Source organism: Copadichromis virginalis, linkage group LG1 (assembly GCF_057382275.1).
Source record: "Copadichromis virginalis isolate Kocher_CV1m ecotype Utaka linkage group LG1, C_Virginalis_male_GT1.1, whole genome shotgun sequence".
Taxonomy (NCBI): Eukaryota; Metazoa; Chordata; class Actinopteri; order Cichliformes; family Cichlidae; genus Copadichromis; species Copadichromis virginalis.
Window position 1 is genome coordinate 19287926 of NC_140618.1, and position 21249 is coordinate 19309174.

The following is a 21249-nucleotide window of genomic DNA, read 5'->3' on the forward strand; positions in this document are numbered from 1 at the left end:
ATACAGGATCCACTCTGCTGCTGATTTACTTTAATCACTGGTTTAGACTGTCTTACAAATTTATAACAAATAAAATGACCATATCTTACATGCAGTGAACATGAAGGTTTTTTTTTTTTAATCTGGAAGTGTGGGATGCTCTAGTATGTACTACGTTTATGCAGGAAAGATAAAGATAAAAGGTTCAGGTTCAGGTTATTTGTACCCAGTAGGTACAGTTGATTTGCAGTAGGTAAGCCATCCATCCTTAAAGGTAAATTTTCAAACAAGCAGAGACAACAGACAGTGATTAAACTGGATACAACATAACGAGGGAGTATATAAATAATTTCCCCCAGGGATCAATAAAGTATTCTGATTCTGATATGGCAATTATGGCTAATCTTTAATAAAAACCTATTTAAACTGGGAAATCAGACTCCCATCATTTCATTGCCCTTATTTCTGAATTTTGAGGAACAGTGTTACTCCACAGTCTGCTAAAACTCGCATTAGCAGTCAGTGATAATAACGCACAGATAAACCTGTCGTGCATCAGCGCGACCCAGGACAGCAGCTCGCGCTGACTCCCGCAGCATCTCCCCCTGTGTGGGACCATCATGTCACTGAGCTCGGCGGAGGGATACAGTAACCAATGTCATCGTGGTGCTGAGGCTTTTGCAAAGCAAAAATGTCTGCCTAAGGGAAACTCGTAACTGATATATATAGAGGATATTCCCCCAGTAATTGCTGTTTAAACCCACATTTCGCTGTTCTGAGGCGTCTTTTCAGAAAACGACGCTTCACCAGATCACCCTAGTCGGGATTTTAATCGGAAAACAGGTAAAATATCAGAAGGAGTTTGCCAAAAAGCTTTCGGACCCGTGAAAGAAGTTGGGAGTTGAGAAAGACCATCACTGCGTTTTGTATTCCGGAGCTGGAAATTGAGATTATCATTTACAGTATTTGTTTATCTGTGTTGCCTGTCTTGAAGTGGTCTGTAATTTACGTTTCGGTCTATCGGAGGGCATTGTCTTCTCCGTACTGCTGTCTACACGGACTAAAAACGCTGCAGCTGCCTGCAGCTCGCTAGCTATTTTCAACCCATATGAACTAGGGACTGCAGCTAGTGTTAGCCGCTTAGCTAAGCGACGTTAGGTGCCTCCGCGAACAGTAGGCGATAACCATCGTTATACGTGGAAAATAAGCCGCACAGACCACTGACATTAACACGGTTAGTGACAGCCCGGGCAGAGGGTCGTTTAAACGTCTCGGAGTGATAACAGAGGCACGTTGACGGCGCTCTAACGCGATGCTGCAGGTCCTGGCTTTAACAAGCAGAGCCATCCATTCAGAGCGCTCCTACTAACGGTCTCATCTCTCTTAATCAGCGCAGTGAGAGAAAACAAGTAAAGAGAAACATTTCTGCACACTTTCATCAGTGATTATACGCCCGTTCTGTCCGTGTTTGCCACATGAAGGTTAAAGCCATAGTCAACTTTACTTCACAGTGATGGTCTTTATTCTTCATCCATAACAAATACCTCCCGCGGCAGTCATTTCATGTGGTACTAGTCCCCTCTGCTCAATAAACCAGCAAAGATGTAATCTGATGGACTTTGTCTTCTCCAGCTTTCTAGATCGCCAGGATGAACCCCCAGCAGCGGATTGCCGCTCTCGGAACTGACAAGGAACTAAGTGACCTGCTGGACTTTAGTGCGGTAGGTTGGGTTTTTTTTAAACGCTTTGCCATGCAGCTCCAAGACATGTGATGATTAAACAGGCTTAATAATGACTAATTGATCAATTCCTGTTAGTATGTCGAGTAGTATGATTTCACAGGCTAACCTTGATTTAGTGTCATGGCACTGGATTATGTGAATGGTTGCTTTTGCACATCTGACTTGCTCTAATTGTAGGTATGCATTTCTGTGTTTCTCCTTTCAGATGTTCTCTCCACCTGTAAGCGGAGGGAAAAATAGGCCTACCACACTTGGAAGCAGTCAGTTCAGTGCATCAGGTAGGACCTGGTCCCAAAGACCTCTCTGTAAACCCTCTGATACGTAGTCTCTCTTTATCCCTGCTCGCATGACTCATAATTCTGCACTTGAAGATCGGTTGTTTACCTGATTCTGATTTGTTTGAGTTCTGTTTGGACTTATTTATATAAATGGAGACTGGAAGAAAACTGTCTTAGTTTTCAGCATTGCATGTGATTCTTCTCTCTCCTCTGTGTGTGTGTGCTTTTCACATCTGGTGCTTGAAACATGAGCCCTCCACCTGGAATTGTAGTGCAGTGCTGTAGTAAAGATGTAGAACAAAGCTTGGTTTAGGACACAGACGGGTGTAAATGTTTTATTGATCTAATGTGAGTGTTATTCATTTTTTCATCGCATTGTCAGATGCTTTAATTAGGCAGTTCTTTTGTCAGCTTGTGGTTAAGGATTCGCTGTAAGGTTTCCTTCAGGAAAATGCTGTTAATATCCCTAGTGGGATTGTGTGACATTTTCTTATTGAGCAAGTTTACAGGAGCATATTGATGATGCCCCTCAAATATACGCATACATTTAAGTGTGTTTTCCATGAATTTCTGGTCTCTTTGGGTTAGGGTTAGTAGGTGGTTTGGTCGTAATAACTAGCGTTAAGCTTTTCTGCTTCTGGATCGCTTCCTATATCTATAAACGCTACAGGACATGAATCCGAAGCACATCTATTGTCTGATGTGCCACTAGAGAAAGTCAACAATCGAGCTTTATGTATTGTGAAAGCATGTCTTGTGTGCATCCACAAAGCCTCGTTGTCATCGGTTATCTGCGAAACGAAAGACACACACTGAGGAGAAATGACAAAGAAACAAGAACAGAGCTGTCACACATGAACTGCGGGGCTGACTTTTATAATACCTAATCATTCAAGTAACGATGATGCTGTGTGTGTGTGTGTGTGTGTGTGTGTGTGTGTGTGTGTGTGTGGTCTCTTCAGTAAAACAAATGGCAAGAAATTCTAGTGAAATTGCTCTGAGAATTTTCAAATAGTCGCACCTTTCTGGTAAGCTTCCCACGCATATGTTCATGTAATGTAATAATAACACAAAGTTTCACATTGACAACAGCGTTGTCAATATTTTTGAAGGTTTTCATGTGACAGTGTTTTAGGTATACCTTTATAAAAAATAATAAATCTGAGCATGCCGCCACCACTACTATCTGCTCCCTGAGAAGTCAGAGCCGATTTGAAACAAGTTACAGGAGTGCCAGACAGGAAATGTATTGTAGAGCTTTTTCACTTGATTGTGTCAGATTACACAGGTGGAAACCTCAGTGAATGTTTCTCTAATTGTGGATGTTTTCAGCAGCCGGGTTGTTTTGTCATTGCTGCAGCAAGCTGATGACAAAAAATGAAACAGGTTTCTTTAACGTTGATTTATCTGCAAAACAAGCATTTTTACTAGGATGACTAAACATTGGTGTTGTCCATGCAGTGCACTGTAAGGCATAACTATGTGCTGTTGTGGTTTATTGTAGGAAGGTGCTCTTAAATACACTGTGGCCAGCCTGGTGCTTTTTCTGTGGAGAATTGTAAGTTACAGCTCAAAGCTCATTGGCACCGGTGTGTGTCTTCTGGTAACCAAGTTTTTTCTTCAAAACTGAACTAAGGCTACACCTGGGCTGTTGGTTAAAAACAAAAATGATAAAAATTATGTGGGCGTGACTGTGTAATTACAAGATGTTTTGTAGATTTTATTTGCAATTTGTAAATGTAATATTTTGTGAGAAACATACTATCTGCAGATATTTTTATTATTATGACATGAACTATGTTTAGAGCAGATTTAAAGAGCTCAGATTAGGTATTAATGTCTCCTTTTGCTTATTTCTATCTAAGTACAGATTTATAAATAGGCAGCTTTGTTTCAGTTCTTTTATTCCCCCTACAGTCTAGGTTTGACTGTTTGTGTTAGATAATTAAATAGTTTTTCCACACATAGTTTTAAATTGGAGCTATAATAACTCTAATTATTGTTTTATGGTAACACTTCAGATGTTTTTGTTCTTTAATTTGCAATACATCTTTGTTTGCTGTTAAATAACCGTGTTTGTTTCTAAAAATAAAATATTAGTTTGTAATGGGGGTAATTCCATGTCAGTTCTTCACCTCCGTTACACCTGACCGCATCTCAGATTCGCCTGAAAAAGAAATAAAAATCCAGGGGACAGATAAACTTCTTAAAAGGAATTATGCAAAACAAATCAGGTCCCTACAATCATTAGGTTTCTCAATATAAAGGTAGGGCTGGTGATGTGGCTCTGTGAATGTGGACTCGCTGGAGTGTGGCTCAGGTTATCTTAGATCGGTGGATTGAAGTCCTTAATATATTTGTTTGGCTGATCTCTGATAGCAGAATTGGAGAAACCATAACTTTGCAGGTAGGGGACTGATATTTCTTCACTGTGATATTTCTGAGGTATGACACCATATACTAAATCTAAATTAACTATTTTACAAAGAGCACCTTTCTGTTAATATTATACTCAAAATATGTCATGGTGGTTTTTTTTAATTGGATGAATTGAGATTGAATGATCCACTGTGTTTTTAAAAAATTATATATCTATATAGATATATAACTTGATTGATAAATAATTAGATGTAGGACAGAGAGATTACACTCAAGTGTTTTTGAGTTGCATGATATTTCTACATCCATTTATGGTTTCGTGTCACAGGATATATTTTGCTGTAAGAGACACACTCTGGAAAGATTTCCATAGCTTTTTAGCTTTTCTGTTTTTTAGTTTCAAATTTTGTTAAGTCACATCTTAAATATTTCCTGTGGAACTTCAGCAAAATTCACTACTGAAACTATATCACGCTGCAGTATCATGGAGAAGATGAGCCACTAAAAGTGTCTTACATCTAAATAGCGAGAGGGAATTTATTGTCTGCTTTAGTATTTTGTGTTTTTGTAGCAAAAACTGCTCGTATGAGCTATACCACTTTTTTCCAACAAACAAGCATCCGCACAACTTTGACTCTTGTATTGGATTGTAATTTCAGGAGGCTAAATTTAGTTTGCATATGTATGCATGTATACGTTCTAATTTAAATATTCCAGCACTGACACCTATAGCGGGTAAATCCCTCTTCCCTTTAGCCTACAGCCAGAGCTCATGTCTCTCTGATCCTCAAGGTAGGGGAAGAAGCACCTACATAAGTGATTGTGAACTTAAGGCAAGTGAGTGTGCAGTCATGAGTGTGGAAATTGCAGGGAATGAGGGTTTGGATTATTGCATCTCAGCTGGGCATAGCCAGATAATTGAGGCAGAGTGGGACATGCAGGACCCTTCAAAAGTGTGTCAGAGAAAGATGGATTGGAAAAAATAGCCAAAGTGGCTCTAACGGAGATTCATCATTTCTCTCCTCCAGCTGTGTTGATGATGCAAATCTGATGAGGCCATTGACTCTTCAGTGGAGTGGGGCTGCTGTGAAATGGGTAATTTTCATTTAGTGGGTATGTAGTGGTACATTTGTTGACTGTGACCAGCAGCTGTTGTAGGTTGGTTTGTCAGTCAGATGGATCCCAAAATGAAATGTCTCATTGCCGGTCGTAGCTACAAAGAGAGCGTCACTGCTGCTGCCTCACTTTGAGGTCAGTTTTGTGTGCAAAGCATCAGATTTGGTTATTAATTATCAGATTGATGTCACCTAACAAAAATAAATACTCTTGCCTGTAAAGTCAAGATGGTTTTCAATGATTTAGAAATGCATTACAGAGAAGATACATGAAGGATGTAAGCATATGCCAGTTAAAATTGTTCAACCGTGTATGAAGGAACGATACCCTGCAGGGTGTCACCTCGCAGGAAGGCTCCTAGGTTTGAATACACTGGCTGGCTCAAGTCTCCCTGTGTGAGTTCATTTCATGTACCCTGGCTTTCTCCCGCAGCCCAAAGACATGTGTGTTGGGTGAAGTGGTGATTCTGAATTGGCTGTTTGTGTGAATATGAGTGTGATAATTAAACAGTTTTTCCACACATAGTTTTAAATTGGAACTATAATAACTCTAATTATTGTTTTATGGTAACACTACATCTTTTATTTGCTGTTAAATAACCGTGTTTGTTTCTAAAAATAAAATATTAGTTTGTAATGAGGGTAATTCCATGTCAGTTCTTCACCTCCGTTACACCTGACCGCATCTCAGATTCGCCTGAAAAAGAAATAAAAATCCAGGGGACAGATAAACTTCTTAAAAGGAATTATGCAAAACAAATCAGGTCCCTACTATCATTAGGTTTCTCAATATAAAGGTAAGGCTGGTGATGTGGCTCTGTGAATGTGGACTCGCTGGAGTGTGGCTCAGGTTATCTTAGATCGGTGGATGCTTGAAGTCCTTAATATATTTGTTTGGCTGATCTCTGATAGCAGAATTGGAGAAACCATAACTTGGTTGTCTGTCTTTTTGTGTTGGCCCTGTGATAGACAGACTTGCACCTCATGAATAGGCTCCAGCTCCTCTCATATCTAATATAGATGCCAAATAAGACATTTGCAGTGGTTAATATTTTTCTGGCCAAATGAATCAGGGCAGTGTGATGTAGAGCAGAAGTTCTAGAGAAAAGTAATCTTTCCCTGCGAGAAAGGGAGGAGTAAAGGCTGAATGTTATGAGGTGTAATCAAAATGTTCTGGAAACCAGATCATGAAAATCAAAAACCGTATCTGATTTGAGTTTACCCGATCTCTCCCTTTAAGATTATCTTCACGTGCATCTCTTGACCATTTTCAGCCCCACTTTTATTTTTCCTTCCTGCATGTCCCGCTATGACCACTTGCACTGTGTGCTCTGTGATTTCTGCACACACCCTTGAACTTGTGCAGAGAGCAATCCTAAACTTCTCTTTCAAACTGTGTCCATCTACAAATGAGCATGTTTCAGTTAAAGAATTGTCAGTGTCAATGAACAAAAGTGGCAAGTGAGGTCAGGAGCACATCCACGAGTGTGCCGTTTGTTTTTCTTGATAGTCACACGGTCGTGCATAAGAATTTCTTTTCCTCTGGGGTCAGTCTGAAGTTTCTGAGGGAGAACATTCAGAGCAAACAGCCTGAACTGTGCTTCATGCCTCTTGATCACACCTCATATTATCAACATTTCTGTCCCGATTAGATGCATCCCTAATTTTGGGCTAACAGGTCTTAATTTAAATTTGTTGAAATATAGTGTTTGAGATTGTCGATTATGTCAGGAAACAGCGTGTTTGAAATTCACTGTTTCTAGCTGTAATCATGGACATGTTTGTTTTGTAGCCAGTGTTTGTAGCTAGTGCAAAAGATTGTGGTAAATAAAAAGGTGTGGTGTAAGTGTAGCTTATATGGAGTAATGGAGGGTTGATGTTAACCCTGTGTATCCCTGTTGGAATCAGTTGGATTTGTCTGATTTCAGTTGCTATTTCACATTATTGTGATTTGCGTGAAACATTTGGCACAGTCATAGTTTTGACTGGGCTGCTCTAAGATCATTTATACAAGAAACCATCAATTAGACATCAAGCCCAAAAACCTTCTCCCTGAGGGGCCCCATGTGTACTTGTGTATTGTGGAGTAGTGTCTTCATGGACAAGTCTGTGTGGTCACAAAAAAATTGGCAGGCATGTGGACGTCTGCACAGAGCCTCACATTCATCATCTTTGCGATGTAGAAATTTACGTCACTCGGACCTGTGTGAACCCTAGCATTACTCTAACAGACATGGAAACTATATCACGCTGCACCATTTGCCAGAAGTGAATACATCCCTTTGGAAAATAGATCTGATTATCAAATGATCCACAGCCCTCATTTACTGCATTAAAGGCCCCATGGTAGAAGCGTAATGAGCGTTAGTCAACCTTTTTATTACTGGGATAGTGGGATAATAGTGTTGCACCAATATCTGAAGAAATGCTCAAGATATGTTTGCGTTGCTCTGGTTTTTTGAGTGTACCTGGCACTTATGGGAGATTCGTCTAGTCTCTAGTACCTTGTGTCTGGAGACAGGAAATAATGTTTCTAGCTAGTGTTTTGTTATATAGAAGATTTTATTACACACAAGTTCAATGTACTTACCCCCCCCCCCCCCCCCCCCCAAATAAGAAGCAAAACTGTACAAAGAAATAAAATATAACTCGACAAATACACAAACACAAGCCACAGGTCATCACAGTCCTTTTTGTGTGTTACTGTTTGCATCTCATTTACTGTGGTCGTCCGGCCCACTTTCATGCCACACACCTCATCTGAGTCAAACAGATTTATCTCGGCCTCATATAGACAAAGATTATACACCCAGTATTCATCAAGCTTCTTTTCATGTTCTTTTGCAAATTGTAATCCTGCAGTTTAGTACAGTTGTGTACTTCCATATAGTAGCTGCAACTCATTATTAGTTGGCCATCAGTTTTACTGCAGCCTTTTTCCATCTTGATTTAGATTTTTTTTTCTGTTCCTCTGCCAACGCTCATGTAACGCCATGATGCACACATGGAAATAGATATAGCCCAAGGGTCCAAAACTGAGAACCCAATATGAGAATGTATGAGAAAGTACATGCATAACTGTTTCAAACTTACTCTACAGCTCTTGAGGTTTCCCAAATGACTGGTAACACACACACACACACATACATACATACGTGTATATATATATATATATATATATATATATATATATATATATATGTATATATATATATATATGTATATATATATATATATATATATGTATATATATATATATATATATATATATATATATGTATATATATATATGTATACATATACACACATATATATATATATATATGTATACGTTCTAAAAATAACCTGCGATATGTGAAATCCGTAAAGTAGCCAACTTAATTTTTTGACAATTATTATAGATTTTAAGGCTTAAGGCTATTATAGGTTTTTTTAAGGCTACACATTTTATACACTTTTCTCAGACAGGCATGAAAATTTTCACACTTTTCACCCATAGGAGCAATTTATGTATTATGGGCCCCATGTGTTATGCCTTTGATGGTGTATAAAAGTTTTGTCAGCATTGGTGCGTTTGTTGGGTAGAAAACTTACAAACATACAGTACAGCACTTCAGAGTCACACTGCTAGCGATCGAAGATTTATGTAAATTTGACAAGCTGAATGCATTCTGTACTGTACAGGAGACACGGTACGAGATTGATTGATTGCACTGCAAAAAAAAAAAGCATGCAAAATTGCACAAAAAAATCCGCAAAACATATAGCGAGGGACCACTGTATACAAAATGTGTCACTGTCTTTGCCCATAGGAGCAATTTATGTATTATGGGCCCCATGTGTTATGTTAAGTGTATTTCAGATACTGCCAGGACCAAATGCTCTTTTTTGTAAAATAAATGCATAACATTTGGCGTGTGGTTGTGCTGCCAACTGTTTTCGAGTGATGGAAAGTATTCATTCTCCAAGTGAGTAAGATGATATAGATTCCTATCTCAGCAAATGTCACTAGTAGTGAAATTCTAAATACAAACTGTAATGCTTGGCTATTTTTTTCCTGCAGTTTGCTGAGCAGACACTTTCACAGCCTTGTTGAATTTTCTTGCATCAGTAATATTGAACTTAATGCTCAAATCTTTTCATTTGTACAAAAAGTGCACAAATAATTTTATTGGCTGGCTTTTAACTGAATCTAGGTTTGGTGCAAGCTGTTCATGAATGATGCCGTAGAGATGGTAAGAAAGGAGGAGTCAGCATGTTATTACAAACACAACCACTACAACCACACTGCTTGCTTTTTCACCCAGAGCCTTCTACTGAAAACATGTTGTTGATAATGGTTTGATGGACTACATACTGAATATTAGGGATGTTCCTACAAATTTGCTGGTCAATTAAGCTGGAGAACAAAAATCAGATGAGGTGGACAGGTCTTAAAGTCATAGAACAGAAAAAAAAAAAGAGCTCAGTCTAATGCAGGGACGTCAAAGTCATTGGAGACTGCGGGCCACATAAAGCCCACTTTGAGCTCAAGTCGGGTGGACCAGTTAAACTCCCCTTTCTATCAGTGTAAAGAACTTCTAGTCTAACATAGTGGAAAACACCCTGAGACACACTCGGAGACCAAACATTTCTTAAAAAAATGATGAATGTGAACCTGATTCTCCATGTTTCATTATGCTTACATTGCAGCCAGCCAGTGTATTTGTGTGTTTTCTTTATCCTCTTGTATCAGTGAGTAATCTCATTGTGGTGGCTGTCTGTGTACCGAGAAGAGAGGGAACCCTAGAGCCCTTTTGGAGATGGTAATCAGACAAGATGACAACCAGTGGCCCAGACTGCAAACACTGACCATTGTTACATTCACAGTGTAAAATGCCTCAGCTGGGCGACAGCATGTCACCATCGTGTCATCACACTACCAACACTAGTAGTTCAATTAGTAACACGAGTATCACGGCCTCAAATGTGGATGACAAAACCGACAAATCACAAAAGCGAGACAAATTAACTTTATAGTTTGCCCACTGAAGAAGAGGAAATGAATCTACTCCGTGCAAGCAGCAAAGCACCATGTCTGTCAGGATGAAACTTATTTGTTGCGCTGCTCACTGGTGCGTGATTTCTGGTTACAGAAATGTCACTGACTTTCGGGTAAAATGTATAATTAGACAAACAGGTTTCTGACTAAGAAGTTCTTGGCAGAATGGAGGCTGAAATTGTAGTATTGACACTAAAAATTAAAAAAAAAAAATCTAACTGCAGTATCATTTCAGATTGGGTATTTTTTCCGTATCTTGTAATCATTGTTCCACATCCTCATCAATTTCCGATAACACCAAAGGGCTTTGTTTGTGATTATTAGCTTTAGTGACGCATAAAAAGTTCCATGTAAGCTGCACTGAACCTCATTAGGTGAAACTGAACATTATATGTAGGGCTGCAGAGCTGTATTTAGATGTTGGTGAATTAGAGGACCACCACCAAACACGTTTTGATCAGTGATTATAGGTTTGTTTTTAGCTGTGCATAATTAACTTTTGCTTTTTACTTGTTGTTTGTTAGTTTCACTTGGAAAAATTCAGCTTTTTTGATTATTAGACCAACTTTGCTGCATATCATCTGTTAAATTTGTTAAACCTGTTAAAGTGTAAAAAAAAAGTTTTTTTTGTTTGTTGTATTATTTTTTCTGAGCATACCCAATATTTATAAAATCTGATATTCTTTATTTGAAGTTGGAAATGAACAAATGGGATTGCATTTTACTGGGACAGATATTATTACAACAGGGACAATCAATAACTTCGAGAATATTGATGCTTTACTCGCGTTGCAGTTATGTTTTCTTTGTGGTGACTTTGGCTATTACAGGAGCACAATAATGTTCAATCGAGGCATCAAATATTTGTTACTGACTATATCACATAAATTAGATTGTAAAAATCAGATATTGTGTTTTTCAAGCTGTGCCAGATGCTCTAGCTTTGCAGATTGGTTGGCGTTATTGATTTTATTTGTTTATCAGTTTGAGTTTTGAAACATTCAGGTTTTCTTTAATTTAGAAAATGAGTTTTATCACGTTTCAGTGCTCAGCTGTTTAGCCTGCCATACATCGGATTACCAAGTTTCTGGTTGCTTTGTGGTACATGAGGAGAATTTGAAGGAAAAATATATTTATGTGTCACATTTAAAGATATCAGTTAGTCACTTTTCTTTTTGTTTTGTTGTAAAAATCACACTGCTGTCATGGCAGTCTGGGTGTTAATCAGACCAAAGGCTTGCACCTGTAATTAAATAGCATTTCCAACTTGTAAGCAAGACAAGAGTCTGTTTATGTGACCCACCCAGGTTATTAAGTTTTTCTTTTTGTTTTTTCTTTTTTGCTCATTTGTGGTCATTGTTATATCCAAAGCTGCTGGCTGAAGATGTTTTTTGGCGGACATTAAGTGTTGCAGCTCAGAACTAATTTCACTAATTACTGTCATCAGTAAATCTGTGAATTATTTTCCTCCAGATTTTTTTTCCTGAATAAAATATTAGAAAATGAACAGCATATGCAAATATCTTGTTTTGTTCAGACAACCACCCGAAACTCAGATATATTTCTTAATAATGAAAATTGAAAAAGGAAAAAAAAACCCACAGAAAACATTTCAAGCTGGAAAAGCCAGAATAAAAGAGAAGTGCATTTTTTTTTCATTATTATTATTGTGCTGTTGTCAAACTGGTAAACTTAATCACGTTGAGAAAATTAAAAAAAATATGGGTGGTAGATTTGTTTTGACAAAGAAATAGGTAGATATAGGAGTCATACTATATTATATATATTATATATTTTATATATAGTATATTATATATAATATAGGGCAGCACGATGGCACGGTGGTTAGCACTGTTGCCGCACAGCAAGAAGGTCCTGAGTTCAATTCCAACATCAGGCCGGGGTCTTTCTGTGTGGAGTTTGCATGTTCTCCCCGTGTTTGCGTGGGTTCTCTCCGGGTACTCCGGCTTCCTCCCACCGTCCAAAGACATGCAGCTTGTGGGGATAGGTTAATTGGATAATCCAAATTGTCACTAGGTGTGAATGTGCGAATGAATGTGAGTGCGAATGGTTGTCTGTCCCTGTGTGTTGGCCCTGCGACAGACTGGCGACCTGTCCAGGGTGTACCCTGCCTCTCGTCCTATGACAGCTGGGATGGGCTCCAGCGCCCCCCGCGACCCTGAAAAGGATAAGCGGAAGCGAATGGATGGATGGATATATAGTATAATGTATTTAATTGTCAGATGTTATACTGTAATGTTAATGATTTAAACATTGCCATTGGAAAATGTGAAAAACAGTTACATTCGATATTTGCTGAGTAGGATATTATTGTTGTGAAATAAAAATTATACAATGCTTTTATAAGGTGTTGTAAGTGCATGAACGCTGCACATGGGTCATTTTAGTCCTGGTAGGTGGTTGCCAGGCAACATGATAGCATCATGTCACATGGATAAAAGTTATATCTGTGTGATGTACCTATGTGCCAAATTTGGTTCATTAGGTGTCAATCTTGTGGAAGGAATTCACAGGCAAACAGAGACACAGAAATTTAATTTGTTATAGTACGATTAGTTGGATATATTATTAGTTCACACGTGAACTCTTTCCTTTATCTGTAAAACATATTCTAATGTAATCTAATTCATTATGGATTATAATAACTTTTATACCAAAAAAAAATTAGAAACGTAAATTGGACAAACACAGATTTATATAGATTGTTCTCGTGCTTGTCTTTTGCTACTTACAAAATAAATATTCCGTGCGGAAACACACAAACTCTTTACATAATTGAAATGTCTGAAAATTCCCAAAAACAAAAAAAATTTGCCAGCAAATCTGTAAGAAATCAAAGCCTTTAATGTTAAAAAAAGGTTCATATATTTTCCACACATTTCCAATGTTCTAGCCATGCCAGAACAGATGTGTAAGAAACATTTTTTTATAGTTAAAAAGATTACAAAAGCAAATATAAATATAAGGGTCATTATATACAGTGAGTTATAAACAGAAGATGTCGTGTTAAACACAACCACAGGGACACTAAATAAACCGGTGTTGTTTGAGTGAAGACACAGGTACATGTGGTACGGGTACACTGAACTGTGAGGGTAATCGTGACTTTCTGACTGAGTTGTGCTCTCTGTTTCTGACAGGTATGGATGAGCGGACCACCCAAGCATCTTGGACCCCAGGTGGCGAGTCCAGTCCTTCCTATGAGTCCAGTCCTTCTTATGAGTCCTCACGGGTAAGATGACCCACACGATAATGCTCCTGAGTGACCTTTCTGCTCCACAGCACATCGTTTAACACTTACTATAACAAAGACCTTATCCCAGCACCATTGTTGCTGTTGGACCTATGATAGACATGTATTTGTGTGACAGACGGGACCAGCAAAGGTTAGAAAACACTGGAATCTGGTGTTATTCTTGAGCTTCCTTTTAGTTTAAAAAATATTTCAGTTCAGGCTATATTTAAATGGTGCTTGTTATTCATTTCCACAATGAGGCAAGGTCTTTTTCAATAACATAATAAGACTTTTGATAAAGGGATTGATAAAATAATCCAATCCCTGTCAGAAAGTAGATGACTAAATTAAAGATATAAATGAAAGATTAAAAAAAATACCCTGTCACGATTTTGCAAAACTAAATCGGCAGTTTGAGTGTCTAATACTGAGAGTAGTGAAAATATCCGCATGTTAAATTAAATATGGGTTTGTTTCTCCTTTTGTTGGTTAATTGAACAAAATATACTTATTTTTAAATCATATAAAACAGAGAAATGCAGGCAAAATAATCTAATTTGAGAATGTAAAATGCCAAGGATTAATCTGTTACCAAAATAGTTGCAAGATTTTTATCTGTTGATCCACTGATTAAGTCAGAAAACTGAGCTTCAGAATAAGCAGGTGCTTTTTGCCGTACATTTAAAAACTTTACTCTCCATGAAAACAAGACAATATTATGTTTATTATGTTATAAGCTGCATTGCAGGAAAATATGGTTTGTGATCATCTCCGCAGGCCAATCAGCCTGTCTGTAAATGTAAATGTTTAATGTTAGTCCTTTTTTAAATCATGGCGAATGGTGGACTTTAAAATTAAAGGATCAACTTATTCATGGATGCATATCCGAAGATATTTACAGAAAACAATATTTTTAGTTATTTTCTTCATTCTGTCCATAACTAATATCTGCTGATATCCAGCACTCTGCTACCCTGCACTATGCACAGTTAGTTCAGTACAATTTAGCCTATGATCTCAGGCCTGTGTGAAGTAGAAATGAGAAATTTGTTTAAATTTGTCACTTTAAGGAGTGTAAATTAACATGATATGTCATGGAATTAAAAAATTTTAAAGGTCATGTAGCTTTATTTGTGATGACCTAATCCACTGTAAATCGTATCTTCAAAATATTTTCAAGTGTAGTTCATTTGTAAAATAATGAACAAGATGTGTGCATGTTCATTTCCATGTGAAACTGTATCTCTTTGTTTAAGTGAGAACATCTCACTGTTTGTGTGAGCAAGTGTGAACAGCTCTTCCCGTTTGTTTGTCCCTCACACATTGGTTGTTCTAGATGCCCTGTATGAATTTCATTTAATGTCAATCTCCTGTCACTTTCTATTAGAATTCAGTTAAATGTCAGAGCCACTCGAGCTGCGTTACCTTGTTTATTTCTCTGTGCCCTTCCCGAATGAACATCTACAGGCTATGGTAACATAGGCAGCTTGATTTGAATTATAAGACTGAGACGCTTGAGATATCTTTGCTCCAGGTGCATATAAATGAGTGATTCTGACATTACAAGGCACACCATCAGCCAGCAGACAGCTGTTTGCACCTCCATAAGGCGTGCATGTCAACACTCACACACAGCTGCGTACGTACCTTACAGATTTGATTTATATACCCTATAGAATATTATATCCCGCATATGCTGGTTTAGGAAAGAAGTGGCTTTTCTTGTAAAGCTCAATAGACTATAGTAATCTGTCCAGACAGTTTCAGGTTTTTCAATGAATAATGTATTTTGAGATTTTTTTTTAATACAGTTCACATAGTTTTGATGTCTGCTCGCAAACATTGTTGACCATCTGAAAGGTGACCTAATTAGATTCAAAGAAAAGCTGCATATTTAAAAAAAAAAGCTTTTTTGTTATTATTATTTACCGCAAGAAAAATACTCATGAAATAACTAAATAAAAGGAAAGAACTGAATTAAAAACGAATAACAAAAAATTTCACAAAACCAAAGCCTAAAGAAAATAATAAATACATCATCAGTTAGGGCTGCACGTTTAATCGTTAGAAAATCGCGATCTCGATTCATACTTATGTGCGATCTCATTTCCAAATGACAACGATTTAAAAAAAAAAAAAAAAAAAGACGACGACGATTGTACCGCATTTTGATCCGGGACGTAATCTGCATGAAAACAAGCGCTCACTCTTCCTGCTCAACAAATGACAAGGGCGGAGCCTTATACCACGTGATACAGAAGCTGTGCCGTGTGATGCTAAAATTAGCAGGGAAAAAACAACGGAGAGCACGTCAGGGATGACGAGAAAGTGACAGGAGAAAATCCGTCCCGGTCAACCACCCAAACACCAATAACGGGAACCTTATGCAGCGCTTCCCTATACCCGTCGAACTCCCGCAGGCACAAAGAAATTACGGAGGCTATCACTTATCACCTGACCAAAGATATGGCTCCCATCAACACTGTGCAAAACGAGGGATTTAGGGAAATGATCAACACTAACTAATGATTAAATGCAGAGTGCTATATAAAGAAATGGTGAGTAAAGAGAGGTGTCTGTTGCTGTCTTTCATTGATTTTGGTACATCAAGACACGACAAGACTGATGCCTGCTGTCTATATTCCCAGAAATTCACATTAAAAAGAGATTCAATTATTAACCACTTCTGGTCCTGTTAGAACCTCATATAGAATAGAGAACATAACCTTTCAACCAGTTGAGTTGGGTCCCCACTGCAAAGAGATTCATTGCAGATGACTTAAGCTCACTGGCACAGACTGACTAAGATTGATTACAGTGTGCTGGCAGTCCATCTATGTTTATAAATTAGACAGTGGTTACTTATAAAGCGCCACTCATCTGTGAGTGATTGCGTGCAGTCCAAGTCAGACCATGACTTTTTGGAGACACTTTGCTACGTATTGTGCAATCACTTTGTGATCAAAAGTGGTCACCCTGAGGTTAAGGGTGTTGCATGTGCAGTAAGCATTCAGTGCGGTCACAGGGCAGCCAACTGATTTTTCCTGTCACAAGGAGGTTGCTGTAGGTTTTTACTGTTGAATGACTGAACCATATCATGGTCATCTCAGGCACCAAAGGCTGCTATTGAAACTTAATGTTAACAAGGTGCAGCACAATGTTGGCTTAAAGAGTGTTGAACTAAAAAAGCTTGTTTCAGACAGTGAATGAACTAAACAGGTGCAGCAAAGAAAAATTATAAGGTAAAATAGGGAATATTTTAAACTTGAAATCATGGAAAGCTACTGTAGTAGAATGAAAGAATAAAAATATAGGGGCACACATGAGCATAACGGTCCACTTTGAGGCATAACTGCACTAAATATTAATATCACAGCAAAATCTCCTCATGTCATGATATATGTGCTTGTTGCACGGCATAGCTATGAGAACACTGCTTTAATTTACATTTTAAACAGCAGCCCTGACCACAAGCCCTTACCAGACGTCACTACAGGAGTCTCAGTAATGGTGGGCTGTTAGTAGGTAAACCATAACACTGTTCTTGGCCAGGCAGGCAAAGGAAACCACAGCAACCAAAGTCTGAACACAGCATGGCTGAAGTAATAACCCCAGCACTACTAAATAAATGACTGTGTGTGGCAGTACTGAACTCACTGAAGAAGCCATAGTGTTCATGTGCTTTGTAATCGATAACAGCTAAATAATGATTGATTAGCATAGTGTTTTGCTTAAATTTACCTAAATGAAAGCTTTAAAATAATGAGGCACCTGCAGTGGAAATGGATATGATGTATGATGCAAATTTGTAGACAGGCTAAATATTAACATTGTTATTTTCATAAATGGAACATTTAATTTGTTTGTTTCAGATCCATTTTTCCATTTAGAACTAATCTGTCTTACGTTTCCTGTAACCAATTTTCTAGCCTTGTTTTTTAACTTAATATAAATTTGCACACAAGAGACAGACAAAGTGAATAATCTTGGCTAATTTAACCTAATTGTAATCATTAATTATAAGCATTAGTAAGGGAGTATTGTTGTGATGATGGGAATTACTAACTTGTCAATGTCTTTTCTTGAACCTGAGCACTCAGGACAGACCATAACCAAAACAGGCCGATATTAAAATCAGGTGGTGCCAGTAAAAGTTAGAGTAACTCGGATTTCTGTGATTGCCAACTTTGCATTTACAAACCATCTAGTGAAAGATATTGTGTAAAGACTGAGATTTCTGGATAATATAATTCAAATACATCTGTTTACTGAGTTCCATTTGCTGAATCACCTATCCCAGCAAGAGCCTGACATTTGCATAGGCAATTTATAGAAGCTGTTCCACTAAGATAAACTTTTAAAAATCTATTTGCAATTAAACCATCATTTATATGTTTCTGCATCTTTACAGAAGATGAGATTTTTAAATTGAGCTGCAGAAATCTTGCTGTTTTCCCCTTTTTCCTGAATTTTTTTAGGCAGAGACAGAACAGTAGAACAGACTCTTGGATTGTTCTTATCTCAGGTGAAACTTTGGAGATTTGATTCAGTGTAATTTATAGAACTTATTAAATTAGTATCAAATAACTAAATTAAAAACAAGACTTACTTTCTAAGATTTCCCAGTTTTTCTCTGTTCATTGTAGCTGTCCAAGGCTCGTGGAAAAAAATCTGAGTGCTTCATCTTTCAGTGTGTTACAAAGGGAATTCAGTGTTGTCCCTGAGCTTGTTTGAGCTGCTGCTACGAGTGTGTGACCAGTCGACTGTGAACAGTCCCGAGCCCTGGCGTGCTGACCTTGGCTCCCAGCCATCGATGTATCCTGGGCAGCTGTGGCTGTAGGCTGGCGGTCTGACAGGCAGGGCTGTGCCCACCGCCACTACACAACAACCCCCACTTCCCTAGTGCCTTGCCCCAACTTGATACTCGACCCCACACGCATCCATCATGACCATATCATTACTTCCCAAGCTGCCACATGCAGCCACATGTTCACCTGGGATGCAACACAGAGTGTGGAAGAGATGACTCTTTAAACGCTGTGGCGAGCGACTGGGGAATGAGGCATGGGCTCCGGCCTGTACGCTGCCACAGTGATCTGACAGTTATTTAGCCACCAGTGCTAACGTGGCCCTGTGGCACAATGACAGCGTGTGTTAGTGTCTTGGATGGATGTAGGCCACCAGTGTTTGGGAATGATGAGGGACCTTTGATTGATGATCTAACAGTCCCAGTGTGAACACGCAGATGAATGTAGAAACATGCACTAAGCTTGGATTGACCGTTACCCTCCTACTTCTTTTTCCTGCACTGCTGACTGACCCTGATGGTCTCTTCCTGCTTTGCAATTATAAAACTGAAAGGAAGTGCTTTTCAGTTTGATATTTTGCTTAACTTTCCTGTGTAGAGTCAAATATATATAAATATATAACTCTCTCTCTACCTACCTACCTACCTACCTACCTACATACATACATACATACATGAATATTTTTAAATGTATATACATATATACACTGTATGGAGTTGAATGCAAAGGTTTGTACAACACTGTATGTTAAAGATATCTTTTCACCTTTAAGGGTGAAAACAGGGGGATATTGCTCTAAAGTTTAGTAAAATGTTGTGAATTTTAACAACAAAAAAATTGAAATTTTACATTAGATTTTGTGTCAGGTTTGGCTTGGCTTCAGACCTTTAAATCCATCTGCTCCATGAGACTCATTCCTTAGGTGGTTGGACATAAAACTGCAAGTTTTCAGTGGAAAAGTAAGCAACAAATTCCCAGTCAGCATCATGGGCAGGATTAACACTACTGTCAGTCATAGAATGTATATAAAATATGGATGTAGTCCTGTCATCATCCACTGGCCCCTCCTGGAGTTGTTTATGGGTGCACCTTGCATTCATATAACTTACAAACAAAAACAAACTAGAATTTCATTCAGCAAAACTCGAGCATAAACTTCTTGCTTATGCTGTGTTTCACAGCTGGCCTTATTATCTATTATCTTTTTAATTAAATTAAAAAGACGCCAACAAGGCAGGCGTTAGTGAGAGGTCCAGCTCAGTGATTCCAAATATTGGACATCATAATGTCTTCATTAACTTCACTTCTTCATAAAATCCAAATGGATTTGTTGCAGTTGTTACGAAGGGGGGAATCTATCCTTAAAACCTTAAAACTTATTTGTTTGTATCAGGCTCTAAACGTGTTTGTTTCATAGCTGAAGTTTGGCATTTTAGCCAGAGAGTCTGTGGGGAATAGCTCGCTTTTGAAGCCAGCCTCAAATGGCCATTAGTGGAAGTACAATTTGCTACTTGTTGCCAAGCTAAGTGCTCGTGAAGTGAAATTTTAAATTGCCAGTGCTCACTTATTTTCTTCACCCATGAGGCATGGCTACTGAACTGTTTTTTTCTTTGCCACACTTTTAAAGTCCTGGCTAAACTAGTATGTTGGCATAGTGACTTAACCTCATGTTAGATTCAGGCAGATATATTGGTCTCTAGTGATCGACGAGGGAAAACCAAATCCCCTCTCCCCTGGAAACTGTTTGGAGTAGATGCAGTAAGACTGAGGATGAAAACAGTTTTAACGAGCTGACAATTTGGTCTGATATCAACTTTTGTCAGATTGTTTTCTGGCCATGAGCAGTTTTTGCCAGGCAACAAGCAGAGACTGTTGAAAGTTGGTGTGTTCCCAGCCAAGAAATAGTTCAACCTATAAGTCTCTGTGAAACCACACATTTTTTCTTCTTCTTGATATTTGCACAAATTTTAAAAAGGAAGAAAAAAGTAGAGCTTTTCATATGGTTTTATGTTTATGTTTATGTTTATGATTAGAATCTATTTTTGTTGTTTAACCATTGTTTTCACTGTCTGCTGACCATAGCTCAGTATTTCATAGTTTGGTCAGCAACCTTGCAGAGAGTGGTCAGGTTGATGCTTTTTACTTGTATATGGGGAGGAATGCTTTCCGTATGTGTAAGTCTGTGTATGTGTGCTAGAGCTTCTCACGGGGCTGTTGTTGTTATTGAGTCGGTTCATGGTGTGATTAACAGTGAGCGCGGCCTGGCAGGAGCACAATAGGGAATCTCTGAGGATTCCCTCGACACAGCACAACACTCCACTGCCTTTGAAATTACTCCATCCACTCATAAGAAAAGATGGATAATAAGATTTACTTTTTTTTTTTTTTTAAACTGTATGTTGAATGCAATGGGTATGAGTTGGTGAAAATAGCTCCATACAAATGCAAGCCCACTGCTGCTCGGTCCCTCTGGTGGGAGTTAATGTAGTTTGGGAAGATGTATTTTACTGGAGCACAGGAGGATTTTCACAGGACTTGGGATTAGCACTGTAACGAAGCATCTTTTATTACATGGGACCCCAAGTTTTCAAAAACCATACTGTGACCGATATTTAGACCTGAGCTCCTGAAGCTGATAACTGTCATGAAAA

The 21249-nt window shown here is 38.3% G+C and overlaps 1 protein-coding gene across 3 annotated transcripts in view; it reads left to right on the forward strand.

Annotated features, from left to right (window-relative positions):
• Window positions 1-645: 645 nt before the first annotated feature.
• tcf12 (transcription factor 12) overlaps window positions 646-21249 on the forward strand; it is an 86132-nt gene continuing 65528 nt past the window's right edge. For all 3 annotated transcript variants that reach the window (XM_085453258.1, XM_085453266.1, XM_085453274.1), the window contains exons 1-4: window positions 646-822; window positions 1612-1700; window positions 1927-1999; window positions 13696-13787. In XM_085453258.1, the coding sequence (XP_085309384.1) occupies window positions 1629-1700; window positions 1927-1999; window positions 13696-13787 (237 nt within the window). In that variant the 5' untranslated portion in view covers window positions 646-822; window positions 1612-1628. The remainder of the gene's footprint in view (window positions 823-1611; window positions 1701-1926; window positions 2000-13695; window positions 13788-21249) is intronic.